At 34.9% G+C, this 16,311-nt stretch overlaps 1 protein-coding gene across 2 annotated transcripts in view; it reads right to left on the bottom strand.

Annotated features, from left to right (window-relative positions):
• The window catches only part of RADX (RPA1 related single stranded DNA binding protein, X-linked), a 62,703-nt gene that overhangs the window by 16,429 nt on the left and 29,963 nt on the right, over window positions 1-16,311 (bottom strand). For both annotated transcript variants that reach the window (XM_059910340.1, XM_059910341.1), the window contains exon 11: window positions 6,420-6,493. In XM_059910340.1, the coding sequence (XP_059766323.1) occupies window positions 6,420-6,493 (74 nt within the window). The remainder of the gene's footprint in view (window positions 1-6,419; window positions 6,494-16,311) is intronic.

The raw sequence follows: 16,311 nt of genomic DNA, 5'->3' as shown, positions 1-16,311 counted from the left end.
CTAGACAGAGACTGAAAATTTATTACGAGGTAAAATACTACATTGAATTTTTAGAGAAGATGAAGAGGTGAACTTCTTACCAGGTATTCAAAACACTGTGATATTACAAGAGTTTTTTTTTTTTAAACTTAAAATTTAGTTGATGAACACACTTAACTTCCTATAATAACGCTTGATAACAAACGAAAAGGATAAAAAATTTAATCATACATGAAAAGGAAAGGAATCAATAAAAGCCAAGAGAAAAACTCAAAGTTAATAGGAGTAAAGTGAGGATTGGGCAATGATTTACCCTTTTTATCTTCTAGAAATGAATTTCCCTTACCCAAACTAATAAAAGTACATAATTAGATTAGCAATAAGTAGCTATTACAACCCAAGTTATAGTGAGAATTCCTGACTGATTTGTTCTAAAATAATGCATGCAAAGAACAAGTTATGGGCCATTCTAATCTTTAAAAATTAAGTAATTACATCCATTGCATAGGAAAAAAAATCCTATGATTGACACTGTCAGGAATAAGTCAGAATATTTTCTATGCCTGTTTTCTTATTTGAGTGTTAAGAACTGGCAAGGTTTAATGTTTATATGAAAAGTTCTTCTGAAAAACTCATGCATTGTTTTTTAATTTAGTAACTTGGGACTGTAATTAACTATCCCAATTATATGTTCATAATTAATACAAATGGGTATGAAATCAGTACAAGAGATATTGGCAGTCACTGCTTGTGAATGGCAAGATTTCAAAGGCAATAATTAGAGAAGAGACAAAATACATCTAGAGCTCAGGTTTTTCTAAAAATAAGATGGAAAATTATACACTAGAATTCTTTTATTTTTAGCTTGAATATTACTAAAATTACCAAATGAAAAACATTATTGTTTAGGCCTAATGCATAACTAAGATACAGGTTAATTACCTAGCAAAATTATATTTTTGTATATACCTAATTATATATCAGAATTATAGTGACCACTGTTATTTTAATGATTCATTTTACCCTTATTTCTGGTGAGAATGGATTTATGTTTTAATGAGGAAAAATTTCAGAAGACCACATTTAGGTTGTGAGGTGAAAAAGGACATGGTATAAATGTATGTGTATAGGCATAGTGATTTTGCTTCTTCACAAAATCTACTCTAAGCATTTCATTATGTGGATAAGAGTGATAGGTAGGGGTGTATGGAGGCATGGGGGTGGGAGAGGAGCTATTTCCTTTGCCTCTTTCCCCCTTGCCTTCACTGACCCCATGCTGGTGCAAGATCTACAAGGCTAGAAAAAAACAGAGTATTTCAATCAGTGATCAGGTCTATGCTTGGTAGCAAGTATATAATAGACTTTTTAAAGAATTGTGTAAGTCAGAGGCTACCTATAATGTCTTATGATCTCAGTATTACTGTTATTGTTTATTGTGAACTTTTCAATGTATGTCTTACTTACTTATCTAAGTTACCAGATACAAATGATAAGATGTTAAATTTTGTAGTCTTCAAAATAACTAGCACAATCAAACCACATACACAAATTAGCTATATATTCACAAAATGAGTGGCTTTTGAATTTATAGACACAGTAATTTCCAAAGTTATCATGAAACATATCTGGAAATACATCAGTAACCATGTTAACACATATAGATCTAATTCATTCATTAAAACTGCAGTACAATAAACAAATGGGACTATATCAAACTAAAAAACTTCTGCATGGCAAAGGAAACCATCAACAAAATGAAAAGGCAACCTACAGAATGTGAGAAAATGATTGCAAATCACATATCTGATAAGGGGTTAATATCCAAATATATAAAGAACTCATTCAACTCGATAACAAACAAACAAACAAATAAACAATGTGATTAAAAAGGGGGCAGAGGATCTGAATAGACATATTTCCAAAGAAGACATACAGATGGCCAACAAGTACATAAAAAAGATGTTCAACATCACTATTAGGGAAACGCAAACCAAAACCACGAGATATCATCTCACACCTGTTAAAATGGCTATTATCAAAAAGACAAGAAATAACAAGTGTTGGTGAGGATGTGGCAAAAAGCGAACCCTCATACACTGTTGGTGGGAACGTAAATTGGTGCAACCACTATGGAGAACAGTATGGAGGTTCCTCAAAAAAGTAAAAATAGAACAACAATATGATCCAGCAATTCCACTACTGGGTATTTATCCAAAGAAATAAAAAACACTAACTCAAAAAGATATATACACCCCCCTTCGGGGCGGGGTGGTGGTGTGATGAATTGGGAGATTGGGATTGACATATATACACTAATATGTATAAAATGGATAACTAATAAGAACCTGCTGTATAAAAAAATAAATACAATAAACATAATGGTTAAAAAAATAACATTAAAAAAAAGATATATACACCCCCCTGTCCACTGTAGTATTATTTACAATAGCCAAGACCTGAAAACAACCTAAGTGCCCATCAATGAAAGAATGGATAAAGAACAGGTGGTGTATATACAATGGAATATTATTCAGCCATGAAAAGAATGAAATCTTGACATGGATGAAACTTGAGGACATTATGCTAAGTTAAATAAGTCAGACAGAGAAAGACAAATATTGTATGATCTCACTTACATGTGGAATAAAAAAAAAAGCCAGACCCTCCCCCCCAAAAAAACAAGCTCATAGATACAGAGAACAGATTGGTGGTTGCCAGAGGTAGGGGTTTGGGAGGGGGTGGGTGAAGTGGGTCAAAAGGTATAAATTTCCAGTTATAAAATAAGTCATGGAGATGTAATGTACAGCATGGTGACTATAGTTAATATCATATTGCATATTTGAAACTTACTAAGAGAGTAGATCTTAAAAGTTTTCATCACAAGAATAAAATTTTTTGTAACTATGTATGGTGACGAATGTTAACTAGACTTATTGTGGGAATCATTTTGCTATATATACAAATATCAAATCATTATGTTGCACACGTGAAATTAATATAATGTTACATGCTAATTATACCTCAATTAAAAAAAGAAAAAAATAATGAACATGAAAGAGTTTTCCTATTTTAAACAATGCTCCAATACTCATCTTAGAACATGTCTCCCAGTGTGCCCAACATATAGGTCACAAGGTGTAACATTTTCAATAAATTAGGTCTCGTCAAATTGCTCTCAAAATAGTTGTACATTTATCTAAGAAAGGGGGGGCGTGACTCTTTCTCTCTCTCTGATATACACACACACCTTCTTATATTATAAAACAAACAATGCAAAGACATACCATAGAATGAATTAAAAAGTTATCTATAATGGGGGAGAAGGAAGAGGATGCAGGGAACAGGGGTAGATGCTAAACTTCTTTAAATATATATTTATACAACAACAGTTGAATACACATTCTTTTCAAAAATACATGAAATAGGCCCAGGATGGACCATATGTTAGGCCACAAAATAAGCCTCAATAAATTTAAAAAGAATCACATAATACAAAGTATCTTTTCTGACCACAATGGAATGAAGCTAGAAATTAATAATAGAAGGAAAACTAGAGAATTCACAAATATGTGGAAATTAAACAACACACTCTTAAGCAACTAATGGGTCAAATAAGAAGTCACAAGGGAAATTATAAAATACCTTGAGATGAGCAAAAATGAAAATACAACATAAAAACTTATAAGATGCAGTGAAAGTGGTGATCTGAGGGAAATTTACAGCAGAAATACTGATATTAAAAAAAAGAACTATGGAGAACAGTATGGAGGTTCCTTAAAAAACTAAAAATAGAACTACCATACGACCCAGCAATCCCACTACTGGGCATATACCCTGAGAAAACCATAATTCAAAAAGAGTCATGTACCAAAATGTTCATTGCAGCTCTATTTACAATAGCCAGGACATGGAAGCAACCTAAGTGTCCATCGACAGAGGAATGGATAAAGAAGATGTGGCACATATATACAATGGAATATTACTCAGCCATAAAAAGAAATGAAATTGAGTTATTTGTAGTGAGGTGGATGGACCTAGAGACTGTCATACAGAGTGAAGTAAGTCAGAAAGAGAAAAATAAATAGCATATGCTAACACATATATATGGAATCTAAAAAAAATGGTCATGAAGAACCTAGGGGCAAGACGGGAATAAAGACGCAGACCTACAAGAGAATGGACTTGAGGCTACGGGGAGGGGGAAGGGTAAGCTGGGACAAAGTGAGAGAGTGGCATGGACATATATACACTACCAAACGTAAAATAGATAGCTAGTAGGAAGCAGCCGCATAGCACAGGGAGATCAGCTCGGTGCTTTGTGACCACCTAGAGGGGTGGGATAGGGAGGGTGGGAGGGAGGGAGACGCAAGAGGGAAGAGATATGGGGACATATGTATATGTATAACTGATTCACTTTGTTATAAAGCAGAAGCTAACACACCATTGTAAAGCAATTATACTCCAGTAAAGATGTTAAAAAAAGAAAGAAAGAAATACCTCATTCAATAACGTAATATTAAACTTTGAGGAACCAGAATAAGAGAAAACTAAACCCAAAGTTAAGAAAAAGAAGTAATTATGCTTAGAGTAAATATAAATGAAATAGAGAATAGAAAAAATAATAGAATCTAAGAAACCAAAAGCTTGTCCTATGTAAAGACCAACAAAATTGATAATCTTTACCTCAACTGATCTTCTCCCCAAGGAGAGAAGACACAAAAACTAAATGCAGAAATGAAAATGTGATTTAGTACAGAAATAAAAATGATTATAATAGAATACTATGAACAATCATACACCAACAAATTAGAAAACCTAGATGAAACAAATTCCTAAAAGCAAAGAAATTACCTAAACTCACTAAAAAAGAAAAGAAAATCTCCACAGACTGATAACAAGAGATTCAAAAGGAAATTAAGAAACCTATTCCAAATATAATAGCAACTAAAAGAATAAAATACCTAGGAATAACTTTAAGCAAGGAGGTGAATGACTTGTGTACTGAACACTACAAAACATTGTTGAAATAAATTAAAGAATGCCTAAAAATGAACAGAAAGAAATCCCATGTTCATGGACTAGAAGAGTTAATATTATTAAGATGCCAATACTATCCAAAACAATCTGCAGACTCAATGCAATCCCTATCAAAATCTCAAAAGCCTATTTTGCAAAAATGGTAAAATGGATCCTTAAATTCATATGGAATTACAAGGAGTCCCGAATGCTAAAGCAATCTTGAACAAGAAGAACAACGTTGGAGGACTCATACACCCCAATTTCAAAACTTGATACAAAGCTACAGTAATCAAAACACTGTGATACTGACATAGGGACATACATATAGACCAGTGGAATAGAATTTGATGTTTAATAAGGGTTCTAATTCACTTCAGTGTGTACTAAGTCAATTCAATTTTTCCTACCCATTGCCCAGGGAATACAGGAAGCTCCTTGATACTTCCCCATGCTGATGGGAATAATTTATCTGGCCCTTAATAACCTTCCAACTTTATATTAGTTCTACTTCACATGTAAGAGGCCTGTGGTCTGGACTCTCTTCTCCATGTCGTTATTACACCTCAGCCTATGATCATTTGGGCCTCTATCTAGCTCTGAAATGCCCATGAGCAGCTTTAGTTTTAGTTCCTGCTCACCACTAAATTTAAATTCTTTTGTTTCTGCCACTTAGGGATTTTTCACTCTTGCTTTCAGCTTGGTTATATATTTATATTATAATGATCTTCCCCTTATTTTCTATCTTTTATTTTTTGGGGGGTATAGTCCAGATCCCTTTGTGGGTTCTTAATCTGTCAGACTGACTAGAAGTCAATCCCCAAATAACAGTAACTCAAAAAGCAAGAAGGATCTAAAGTGCTAAAAAGTCTAGAGAGATGACCCCTTATAACATCTGATTTAAACAAAACCACTCTAAAGATACCCTACCAGAACTAAATTGTGTCATGAAATCACTTCAGAAATGAACCCAAATATTCAAACCAGTCAACCTAACAGCAAAGAAAGGAACTACAACTATCTTTTAAGCTTTACCTATATTTATTGTCAAATAAAAATTAAACTTCCTACTTTATTATTCTTCTGTTAATTCAAAATAGTACATTTGAAGAGATGTACTACCAAAGAAACAACTTAATAAGTGCTTAATATAAACAAGCTTATTTATATTTACTTGCACTTTGGTGATGATACCAAATTGTTCTAAATTTGGGACCAGTACTTTTGACAAGGACTTAAGCTAATATAAATAAAAATAGAAACAAAAATAACTAGCTACACATAGTTTAATACAAGTACTTATATTATGCTAGTGGCAGGCATGACCCAAAAATGCAGAATCAAATCAAACAGCAATCTGTATGTAACAGTGTTCCATAAAGACTTTATAAATCATCATCATCATCATCGTCAAAGCAACATACGTTGGAAGATGCTTGGCATGCCTGGTTTATTTCCTTTTGTTTGTGCAGCAGTTTCTGGCTGAGGTACAGGAATTCTACAAAAGATTTAAAAAAAGATAACAAATAGTTAACAAATAGTTATAAAAAGAGACTTGAATGGGAAAAAACTAACTGGTTCCATTCAGAGTTTATTCTAATTCAATACATTTAGAAAATTTATAGGTTTAGTTTCTTAAAGTAATGCATTAGGAATTTAAGGAAAACACATTCAAATTATGAACAAATATCCATACTAACATAATTCAAATACTGCAACAGATTTAAATGTTCTCTTAAGGAGTATTACACAAAAGAAAGTATTCAACTTTATTAAATGTCAACTAAAGATGGATATATATTTCATTCCCTATGATAGGAATTTAAAAATTTGTCCAATGGCCTATTTTCATCTTTGCTTTGTTCAAATGTTCTGGAAAACTATTTGGCCTAACTCTCCAACTTCATTTCAGAGTTTTCTATAAGCCTCATGCTGGTTCAAACCTTCGTGTTTTTCTTTCAGCCAGGAAAAACCCTATGCTCCTTTTCCTTTGCCTAGTTAACTCTTCTTCCTCCTTCAACATTTAGCTCAGGCATTATTTCCTATAAGAAGCCAAACTTGATCTCTAGTCAAGGCTCACTGATCCTTGTATATGCTGCCATAGCACCATGAATAAACTTTATCATAGCATTCATCACACTGTATTAAAATTACTGGTTTTTCAATCTGTCTCTTCTACTACTTTCTACTATAAACTCTACAAAAATATAGACTTTATTTTTTTTGTATCTCCACAGAATATCCACTCAATAAGTGTTTATTGAACTGAAAAAAAAAGTGAAAAGGGAAGCATCTTATTTTGAAGCTGAGGAGAGAAGCTTGCACTTATAATAAAGACTTCCTTCTTACAAACTTTCAGTATATTTCTATGATGAGCATTTTCTGCTGTTGTATTCCCAAAACTAAAAGCATAAAGCAAAACAGAAGTGTCAGGTTGTAGAATGCCACATAATATTGCTCAACTTATTTTATCAATAGATTTGTCTCTTATAATAGTATTCTTTATTTTACTAATGAGTTATTAATGAATACAAAGAACTAGCTTTCATGAATGAAGACTGCATCCATTTCAATATAAAACTCCAGCAAATAAAAACACATTTTATAGTTGTAATTTTAACTTTTTTTCTGAGTATTGAAAAATGGTATTTCTAGAAATTAGTAAACTGAAAACATCAACTCTGAGAGAGATTTAAATAAATAAAAAATAGTTAAATTACATGTATTTTGAGATCATTAAACAGTATGTATATACTTTTAAATACATGGTGTTATAAAGTGATTTTTTTATCTGAAATAAATAGAAGAAATAGTTTTCCAAACTCTAACAGCATCATTATATTGTATAGAATTTTTTTAAAGTGGCTTAGGGAATTTTTACTGGCATATACAATCATTCATTTGTATGCCTTAAGTGTCTTAAAGGTGAGGGCCTTCATAACAGAAGTGGAGGTATACAATGTCTACGGGTATCAACTGAGGAAACTGAAAAAAAAAAGATGAAAAATGAAAATATAAGAAGTATAAAAGGATACCTGAGGAAAGAAAGGGAAAAGATGGCTAAAAGAAGAGACAATAACATTACATATAATGGATAGTGGCCGAATATTATAAAAATTGTCAGAGGCAATAAGCTGTACTCTGACTTTTCCTTTTTCACCAACTTATTGACCTTAGATAAAAGTCATATAGATTGTATAGTATGCCATGCCCTCATCTATATAACAGTATTATAGTTAATATTATTGTAGTCTTTCCTACAATACCTTCTGCTTTTCTTAGAAGGAGACACTGATAACGATTTTTAAGGATTCAGATAAACCTGGTATGGTTCATTTTCTCTCTTTATGGAGTAAATATTACCAACAGAATGCAAAGAGTAAGTTTTAATGTCCCATTGTTATATTTTATTTCTCAGTGCCAACTTTTGAATGAGTTGATGTATTTTGACTACATTTTACTATCTAACATAGAGCACCACGGTTCACTATCTACCATTTGGATTAAAATGTTCTTTGATACAACCTCTTAAATGGTCATATTTATTACTATCATAAATTGTACAAATGGAAGCCGACCAACAGGTAATACAGATATTGGAGTCAGCAAGCCAGGATTTAAAATACAATGACGTGCCAATAGAGTAACATGCCCAGATTCCACAAGGAGAGGGCACAGAAGCTCCATGTTCCCTCTCAGACCTTTCTCTATGTGTCTCCATTTGGCTATTCCTGATCTGTATTCTTTACAATAAAACTGTGATTGTAAGTATAGTGTTTTTCTGAGTTCTTTGTATCATTCTAGTAAGCTATTGACTCTGAGGGGGACATGGGAACTCCTGAATTTGTAGCCACTTGGTTGGAAGTGAGGGTGGCCTGGGGACCAGCTGAACTGTGGCTAGCATCTGAAGTAAGGTCAATCTCGTGGAGGACTAAGCCCTTAAGAGTCTGATGTTAAGTCTGGGTAGTTAGTATTAGAAATGAATCACAGTATAGCTAATTGGGTTGGAAACCCAACAAGAGCTCAATGAACCTAACTGATAGGTTTAATAGCAGATTGGACATAGTGAAAAAGTAAATGGAGTGACAGGTCCAAACTGAAACATGGAATCAAAAACAAAAATGAAATATGTATATGAATAAAAAAGAATGCAGTGTAAGAAACTTGTTGGTCACAGTTAGAAGTGCTAACATATGTGAAATAGGGATCATGGAAAGAGAGGAAATAATGAGGAAGAAAATATATTTGAAGAGATAATGGCAGATGGTTTTCCAAAACTGATGAAAGATATCAACACACAGATTCAAGAAGCTCAGTAGTATAAAACAAAGAAAACCACTCCTTGGCACATCATATTTAAACAGTTGAAAATCAAAGAGAAAATCTTAAAAGCACTCAGAGAAAAAGGACGCAATATCCTTGAAGGAGCAATTAGAAGACATTAGCCTGATTCTTAATAGAAACAATGAAAGCGATAAAACGGTAGAATCAGACATTTAAAAAAATCTGCAACCTAGTGAAAATATCCTTTTAGAAGTAAAGGTGAAATAAAGATGCTTTTAAACAAACAGAAAGAGAGAATATATCATCTGCAAGCTGTACTGAAATAAATGCTGAGAGGAATTCTTCAGTCAGAAGGAAAATGATCCCAGAGAGAAGCATGAAAATACAAGTAGGAATGAAGAGAACCAAAAACAGTGTGGTTAAATATAACTGAAAGCTAACTGTATAAGAAAAACAATACTAATAATGTCCTACAGAATTTAAAATATATGTAGAATTAAAATACAAGGCAAAAATAATGAAAATGGAGACAAATGGAATTGAAGTGTTCTAAGGATCTAGCATTATCAGGAAATGGTAAAATAATTTGTATTTAACTACAATAAGTCAAGTGTTCAGGTTGTAATTTATAGCGTGACCACTGAAGAATATATACCTATCAAATTAAAAGAGGGGAAATTGAATAATTAAAACTATTTGATTAAGCAAATAGTATAAAAATTGATATAAGCCCCAAATACATATCTTCCTCAACTTATGATGGGGTTAAATCCCAATAAACCCACTGTAAGTTGAAAATACCGTAACTTGAGAATGAATTTAATTCACTTAACCTATCAAACATCATAGCTTAGCCTCGCCTACCTTAAACGTGCTCAGAACACTTACAAAAATAGCCAACACTTTGGCAAAATCACCGAACACAAAGCCAATGTTATAATAAAGTGTTGCATATCTCATGTAATTTATTGAATACTGTATTGAAAGTGAAAAACAGAATGGTTGTCTGGATACAGAATGATTGTATCAGTTCTTTACCCTTGTGATCGCAAGACTGACTGGGAGCTGTGGCTCACTGTCACTGCCCCACATCACAAGAGAGTATAGTACTGCATATCACTAGCCCGGAAAAAGATCAAAATTCGGAATTTAAAGTATGGTTTCTACTGAATGTGTATCGCTTTCGCATCATTGTAAAGTTGAAAAATCATAAGTTGAACCATCATAAGTTGGGGACCATCTGTATCATTAACTCCATTAAAAGTGAATGGAGAGTGATATCAGCATCAGCAGTGATATCAGCAAAGGGAGACGCTCTCTTTGTCTCTCTCCTTCTATCTACTATCAGTAAAACATCCACGACTCAACAAAAGTGCCTCTGCCCAACACACCAGGACACTGGAGAATTCCACATATCTGTACACCTAAAGGTGGGTGGACTAGAACACACAGAGGAGGTGGAACTTGGGGAACAGTGGAGGTGGTACCTGCAATCCTGGTCCACCAGCCATGGCAACTGAACCTGCAGTCCCAGAAAACCCAGTAGCGACAGGGGAGGCGGTGAATACAACTCTGGCCTCCTGGCTGCAGTGGTGCCCACAGCCACAGATAACTGGGCAGCAGTGGCAGTAGGGTCTGGGACCCTGTCTCTCCAGCTGTGGAGGTGCCCATGACTCTCTTCCCTCGCCCCCTGCTTACAGTGGCAGAGTCCTCAAACCTGACAATACTGAACAGAGCAGAGGTTCCTGTGCCACCTGAGCTATCTCCCATCCTGCAGTGGGAGTGCCTGCAACTCAGGAGGTCCTAAACATGGCAGAATTGTCCACCATCCTGGTGCGCCAGGCAGTGACACCAGCCACACTAGCAGCAGCATGGCACCAACGACACTGGAGGCATAAGCAGTGACAACTAGGGCACTGGCTGATACCTCTGACGGAGGCGGTGGAAAGTGGAAAGTGCTGACTGTCAAACATAACCAGAGGGAGCTCAGGTAAGAGAAACCAAAAACTTGTGGTACAGCACCACCTACTGGAAGATAAAAGAAGGGCCTAACCTGTTGAATTGTTAGAAACAAGAAAAAAAAAGCTTTACCTAAAGAAGAAAGGTGTTTGCCACTTGAAATGAGCTAGCAGAGGAACAACTCATCAAGCACCATGAAGAACCACAGTAACACTGTACCACAAAAAGAAAATGACAATTCTCCAGAAACCAAACAAAATCACAGAATATTGTGATCTAACTGATAGAAAATTCAAAATGGCTATTATAAAACTCAGTGAGCTACAAGAAAACTCAGAAAGTTCAGTGAGTTCAGGAATAAAATTAATGAACAAAAGGAATACTTTACCAAAGAGACTGAAACTAAAACGAACTAATCAGAAATTCTGGAGCTGAAGAACTCAGTAAACGAGTTGAAGAATGCATTACAAAGCACTGGAAATAGAGCAGACCACATGGAAGAGAGAATTAGTGAGCTTGAAGATAGAAATATAGAAATGATACAAGTAGAAGAGGAAAGAGAATTAAAATATATTTTTTTAAATGAGTAAATTCTACGAGAGCTAGCTGACCCTTTTAGGAAGGGCAATAGTAGGGTAATGGACATCCCAGAAGGAGAAGAGAGGGAGAAGGGAGCAGAGAGTTTATCTAAAGAAATAATAGCTGAGAATTTCCCAAGTCCGGGGAAGGAAATGGATATACAAGTCCATGAAGCTAAGAGAAAACCTAATTGCCTCAATGCAAAAAAAGACCTTCTCCAAGACCCCTTATACTAAAACTGCCAAAAGTCAATGACACAGAAAGAATTTTAAAGGCAGGGGGAAAAGGATGGTAACCCACAAAGGAACCCACATTAGGCTATCAGCAGATTTCTTAGCAGAAACTCCACAGGTCAGTGGAGGGAGTAGAATGACATTCTCAAAATACTGAAAGATAAAAACTGCCACCCAAGAATACTCTATCCAGCAAAGTTATCATTCAGATATGAAGGAGAAATAAAGAGTTTCCCAAACAAAGCTGAGGGAGCTCATTAACACTAGATCTGCCTTATGAGAAATGTTGAAAGGAACTCTTCTACCAGAAACAAAAAGGCAAAAAAGGACACAAAACTTTGAGTAAGGTAATAAATAGACAGAATCAGAAAACTGTAACTCTATATCAGAATAGGTTTTTGTTTTTGTTTTTTTTAAATTTTTTAGGCCATGTCTCATGGCATGTGGGATCTTAGCTCCCCGACCAGGGATTGAACCCGTGCCCCCTGTGTTGGGAGCGCAGAGTCTTAACCACTGGACTACCAGGGAAGTCCCCAGAATAGGTTTTTTAACATTTTACTATAGCATAAAGGTTAAAGGGGAAAAAAGAAGAAAACATAACTATAGCTACTTCACTTTGGTAACAAACTCACAACATAAAGAGGGGTAATTTGAGAAACAAAAACACGAACAGGGATGAGGAAAAGGACGTAACCTATATAGGTAAATGAAGATAAGATGCTATCAGCAGAAAAGGAACTATTTTATCTATGAGATGTTGTATACAAACCTAACACATAAAACATAAATCTAAAGCAGAGACAGAAAACATAAAAAAAGAGGAAACTGAGAAAAACATCATAGAAAACCACCAAACCAAAATGGTAGATTGAAATACAAGGAAAAATAAACAATGGAGATATAGAGTAATGAGAAAACAAAAGAATAAATGGCAGTACTAAGTCCTCATCTATCAATAATCACCCTAAATGTAAATGGATTGAATTCATGAGGCAAAAGACAGAGTGGTTGGATGGATTAAAAAACAAGACACAATTATATGCTGCCTCCAGGAGACTCATCTCGGCTCTAAGGACAAACATAAACTCCAAGTAAAGGGATGGAAGATGATGCTTCAAGCAAATTGCAGCCAAAAGAAAGCAGGTATAGCCACACTCACATCAGACAAGATAGACTTCAAGCCAAAAAAGGTAACAATAGACAATGGACAGTATATAATGATAAAGTGGACAATTCATCAAGAAGACATAACAGTGATTAATATATACGCACCTAACATTAGGACCACCAAGATACAGAAAGCAATTATCAACAGATTTAAAAGGAGAAATTGACAACAACACAGTAATAGTAGGGAACTTTAACATCCCACTTACATCAATGGATAGATCATTCAGACAGAAAGTCAACAAAGAAACAGTAGCCTTAACTGAAATATCAGACCAGATGGATTTGATAGATTTGTATAGAACATTCCATCCAAACGCTGCAGAAAACACATTTTTCTCAAGTGCATGGGAAACTTTCTCAAGGACAGACCATATATTGGAATCCAAAACAACTCTCAATAAATTTTAAAAGATTTGAAATCATATCTTTTCAAAAGTATCGTTTCTGATCACAATAGTATGAAACTAGAAACCAACTACAAGAAGAAAGCTAAAAAAAATCGCAAATGTGTGGACACTGAACAACATGCTAATGAACAACTATTGGGTCAGTGACGAAATCAAAGGAGAAATCAAAAAATACCTGACAACAAATCCAAATGAAAATTCAACAAAGCAACATCTAAGGGATGCAGCAAAAGTGGTACTAAGATGGAAGTTTACAGCAATACAGGCTTACCTCAAGAAACAAGAAAAATACCAAATAAATAATTTAACCTTACATCTAGAGGAAGTAGAAAAAGAAGAACAAATGAAGCCCAAAGTCAGTAGATGGAAGGAAGTAATAAAGATCAGGCCAGAAATAAATGAAATAGAGACTAAAAACAAAAAACTATAGAAAAGATCAATCCAACAGAGCCAGTTCTCTGAAAAGATAAACAAACTTGAGAAACCTTTAGCCAGACTAAGAAAAAAAGAGAAGACTCTGATAAATAAAATCAAAAATGGAAGAGGAGGGACTTCCCTGGTGACACAGTGGTTAAGAATTCGCCTGCCAATGCAGGGGACGTGGGTTTGATCCCTGGTCCGGGAAGATCCCACGTGCCACGGAGCAACTAAGCCCGTGCGCCACAACTACTGAGCCTGCGCTCTAGAGCCCATGCTCCGCAACAAGAGAAGCCACCGCAATGAGAAGCCCGCGCACTGCAATGAAGAGTAGCCCCCGCTCGCCGCAACTAGAGAAAGCCCGCGCACAGCAACGAAGACCCAAGGCAGCCAAAATAAATAAAAATAAATTTTTTAAAAAACTGGAAGAGGAGAAATAACAACAGATACCACAGAAATACTAAGGCTTATAAGACAATATTACGAAACAGTTATATGCCAACAAATTGAACAACCCAGAAGAAATGGACAAGTTCTTAGAATCATACAACCTTCCAAGACTGAATCAAGAAGAAATAGAAAATCTGAATAGACTGATCACTAGTAAAGTGATTGAAACAGTAATCAAAAACCTCCCTCCAAAACAAAAGTCCAGGACCAGACAGCTTCACAGGTGAATTCTACCAAACATTCAAAGAGGATTTAATACCTATCCTTCTCAAACTCTTCCAAAAAATTGAAGAGGAGGGAACGCTTCCCAATTTTAAATGTCCATATCACCTAAAACAATTTACAGATTCACTGCCGTCCCTATCAAAATCCCAAAGGCATTTTTCACAGAAATAGAACAAAGAATTCTAAAATTTATTTGGAACCAAAACAGACCGTGAATAACCAAAGCAATCATGAGAAAAAAGAACAAAGCTGGAGGTATCATACTTCCTGATTTCAAACTATATTACACAGCTATAATAATCAAAACAGCACGGTATTTGCAGAAAAACTGATACATAAATCAATGAAATAGAATTGAGATATCAGAAATAAACTCATACATAAATGAACAATTAATTTATAACAAAGGAGCAAAGTACATACAGTGGGGGAAGGAATCTCTTCAATAAATGGTGTTGGGAAAACTGGACAGCCACATGCAAAAAAATGAAAATGGACCATAATCTCACACCACACACAAAAATCAACTCAAAATGGGTAAATGAATTGAATGTAGGCCCTGAGACCATAAAACTCCTACAAGACGACATTGGCAGTATGTTCTTTGACATTGGTCTTAGCATAATCTTTCTAGGTAGGTCTCCTCAGGGAAGGGAAACAAAACCAAAAATAAACACAAATGGGACTACATCAAACTAAAAAGCTTCTGCACAGCAAAGGAAACCATTAATAAAATGAAAAGACAACCTACCAAATGAGAGAAGATATTTGCAAATCACATATCCCATAAAGGGTTAATATCCAAAATATATTAAAAAACTAATACAACTCAGCCTCAAAAAAACCAAACAACCCGATTAAAAAATGGGCAGAGGACCTGAACAGACATTTTTCCAAAGAAAACATACAGATGGCCAACAGGCACATGAAAAGATGTTCAACATCACTAATTATCAGGGAAATGCAAATGAAAACCACAGTGAGATATCACCTCACACCTTCACACCTGTCAGAATGGCTATTATCAAAAAGACAACAAATAACAAGTGTTGGTGAGGATGTGGAGAAAAGGGAACACTCCTACATTATTGGTCGGAATGTAAATTGGTGCAGGCACTATGGAAAACAGTATGGAGATTCCTCAAAAAATTAACAGAACTACCATATGATCCAGCTATCTCACTTTTGGGTATTTATCCAAAGAATACGAAAACACTAATTTGAAAAGATATATGCACCCCTATGTTCTCAGCAGCATTATTTGCAGTAGCCAAGATATGGAAACAACCTAAGCCCATCAACAGATGGATGGATAAAGATGTGATATATACAATGGAATACTCCTCAGCCATAAAAAAGATGAAATCTTGTCATTTGTGACAACATGGATGGACCCTGAGGTTATTATGCTAACTGGAATAAGTCAGACTGGGAAAGACAAATACTGTATGATCTCTCTTATCCGTAGAATAAAAAAAAGAGAGGCAAAAAGTGTTTATTTTTTTGTAATTCCCCATTTTAAACTCACGTTCAATTAGTCCATGCTGAGCATGGCAGATAAGAGAGCTTCCGTTATGGGTTGAATTGTGTCC

Source organism: Balaenoptera ricei, chromosome X, assembly GCF_028023285.1.
Source record: "Balaenoptera ricei isolate mBalRic1 chromosome X, mBalRic1.hap2, whole genome shotgun sequence".
Lineage (NCBI taxonomy): Eukaryota > Metazoa > Chordata > Mammalia > Artiodactyla > Balaenopteridae > Balaenoptera > Balaenoptera ricei.
The sequence above is the reverse complement of the archived record's forward strand: the minus strand, read 5'-3'. Positions and strand labels throughout refer to the sequence as shown.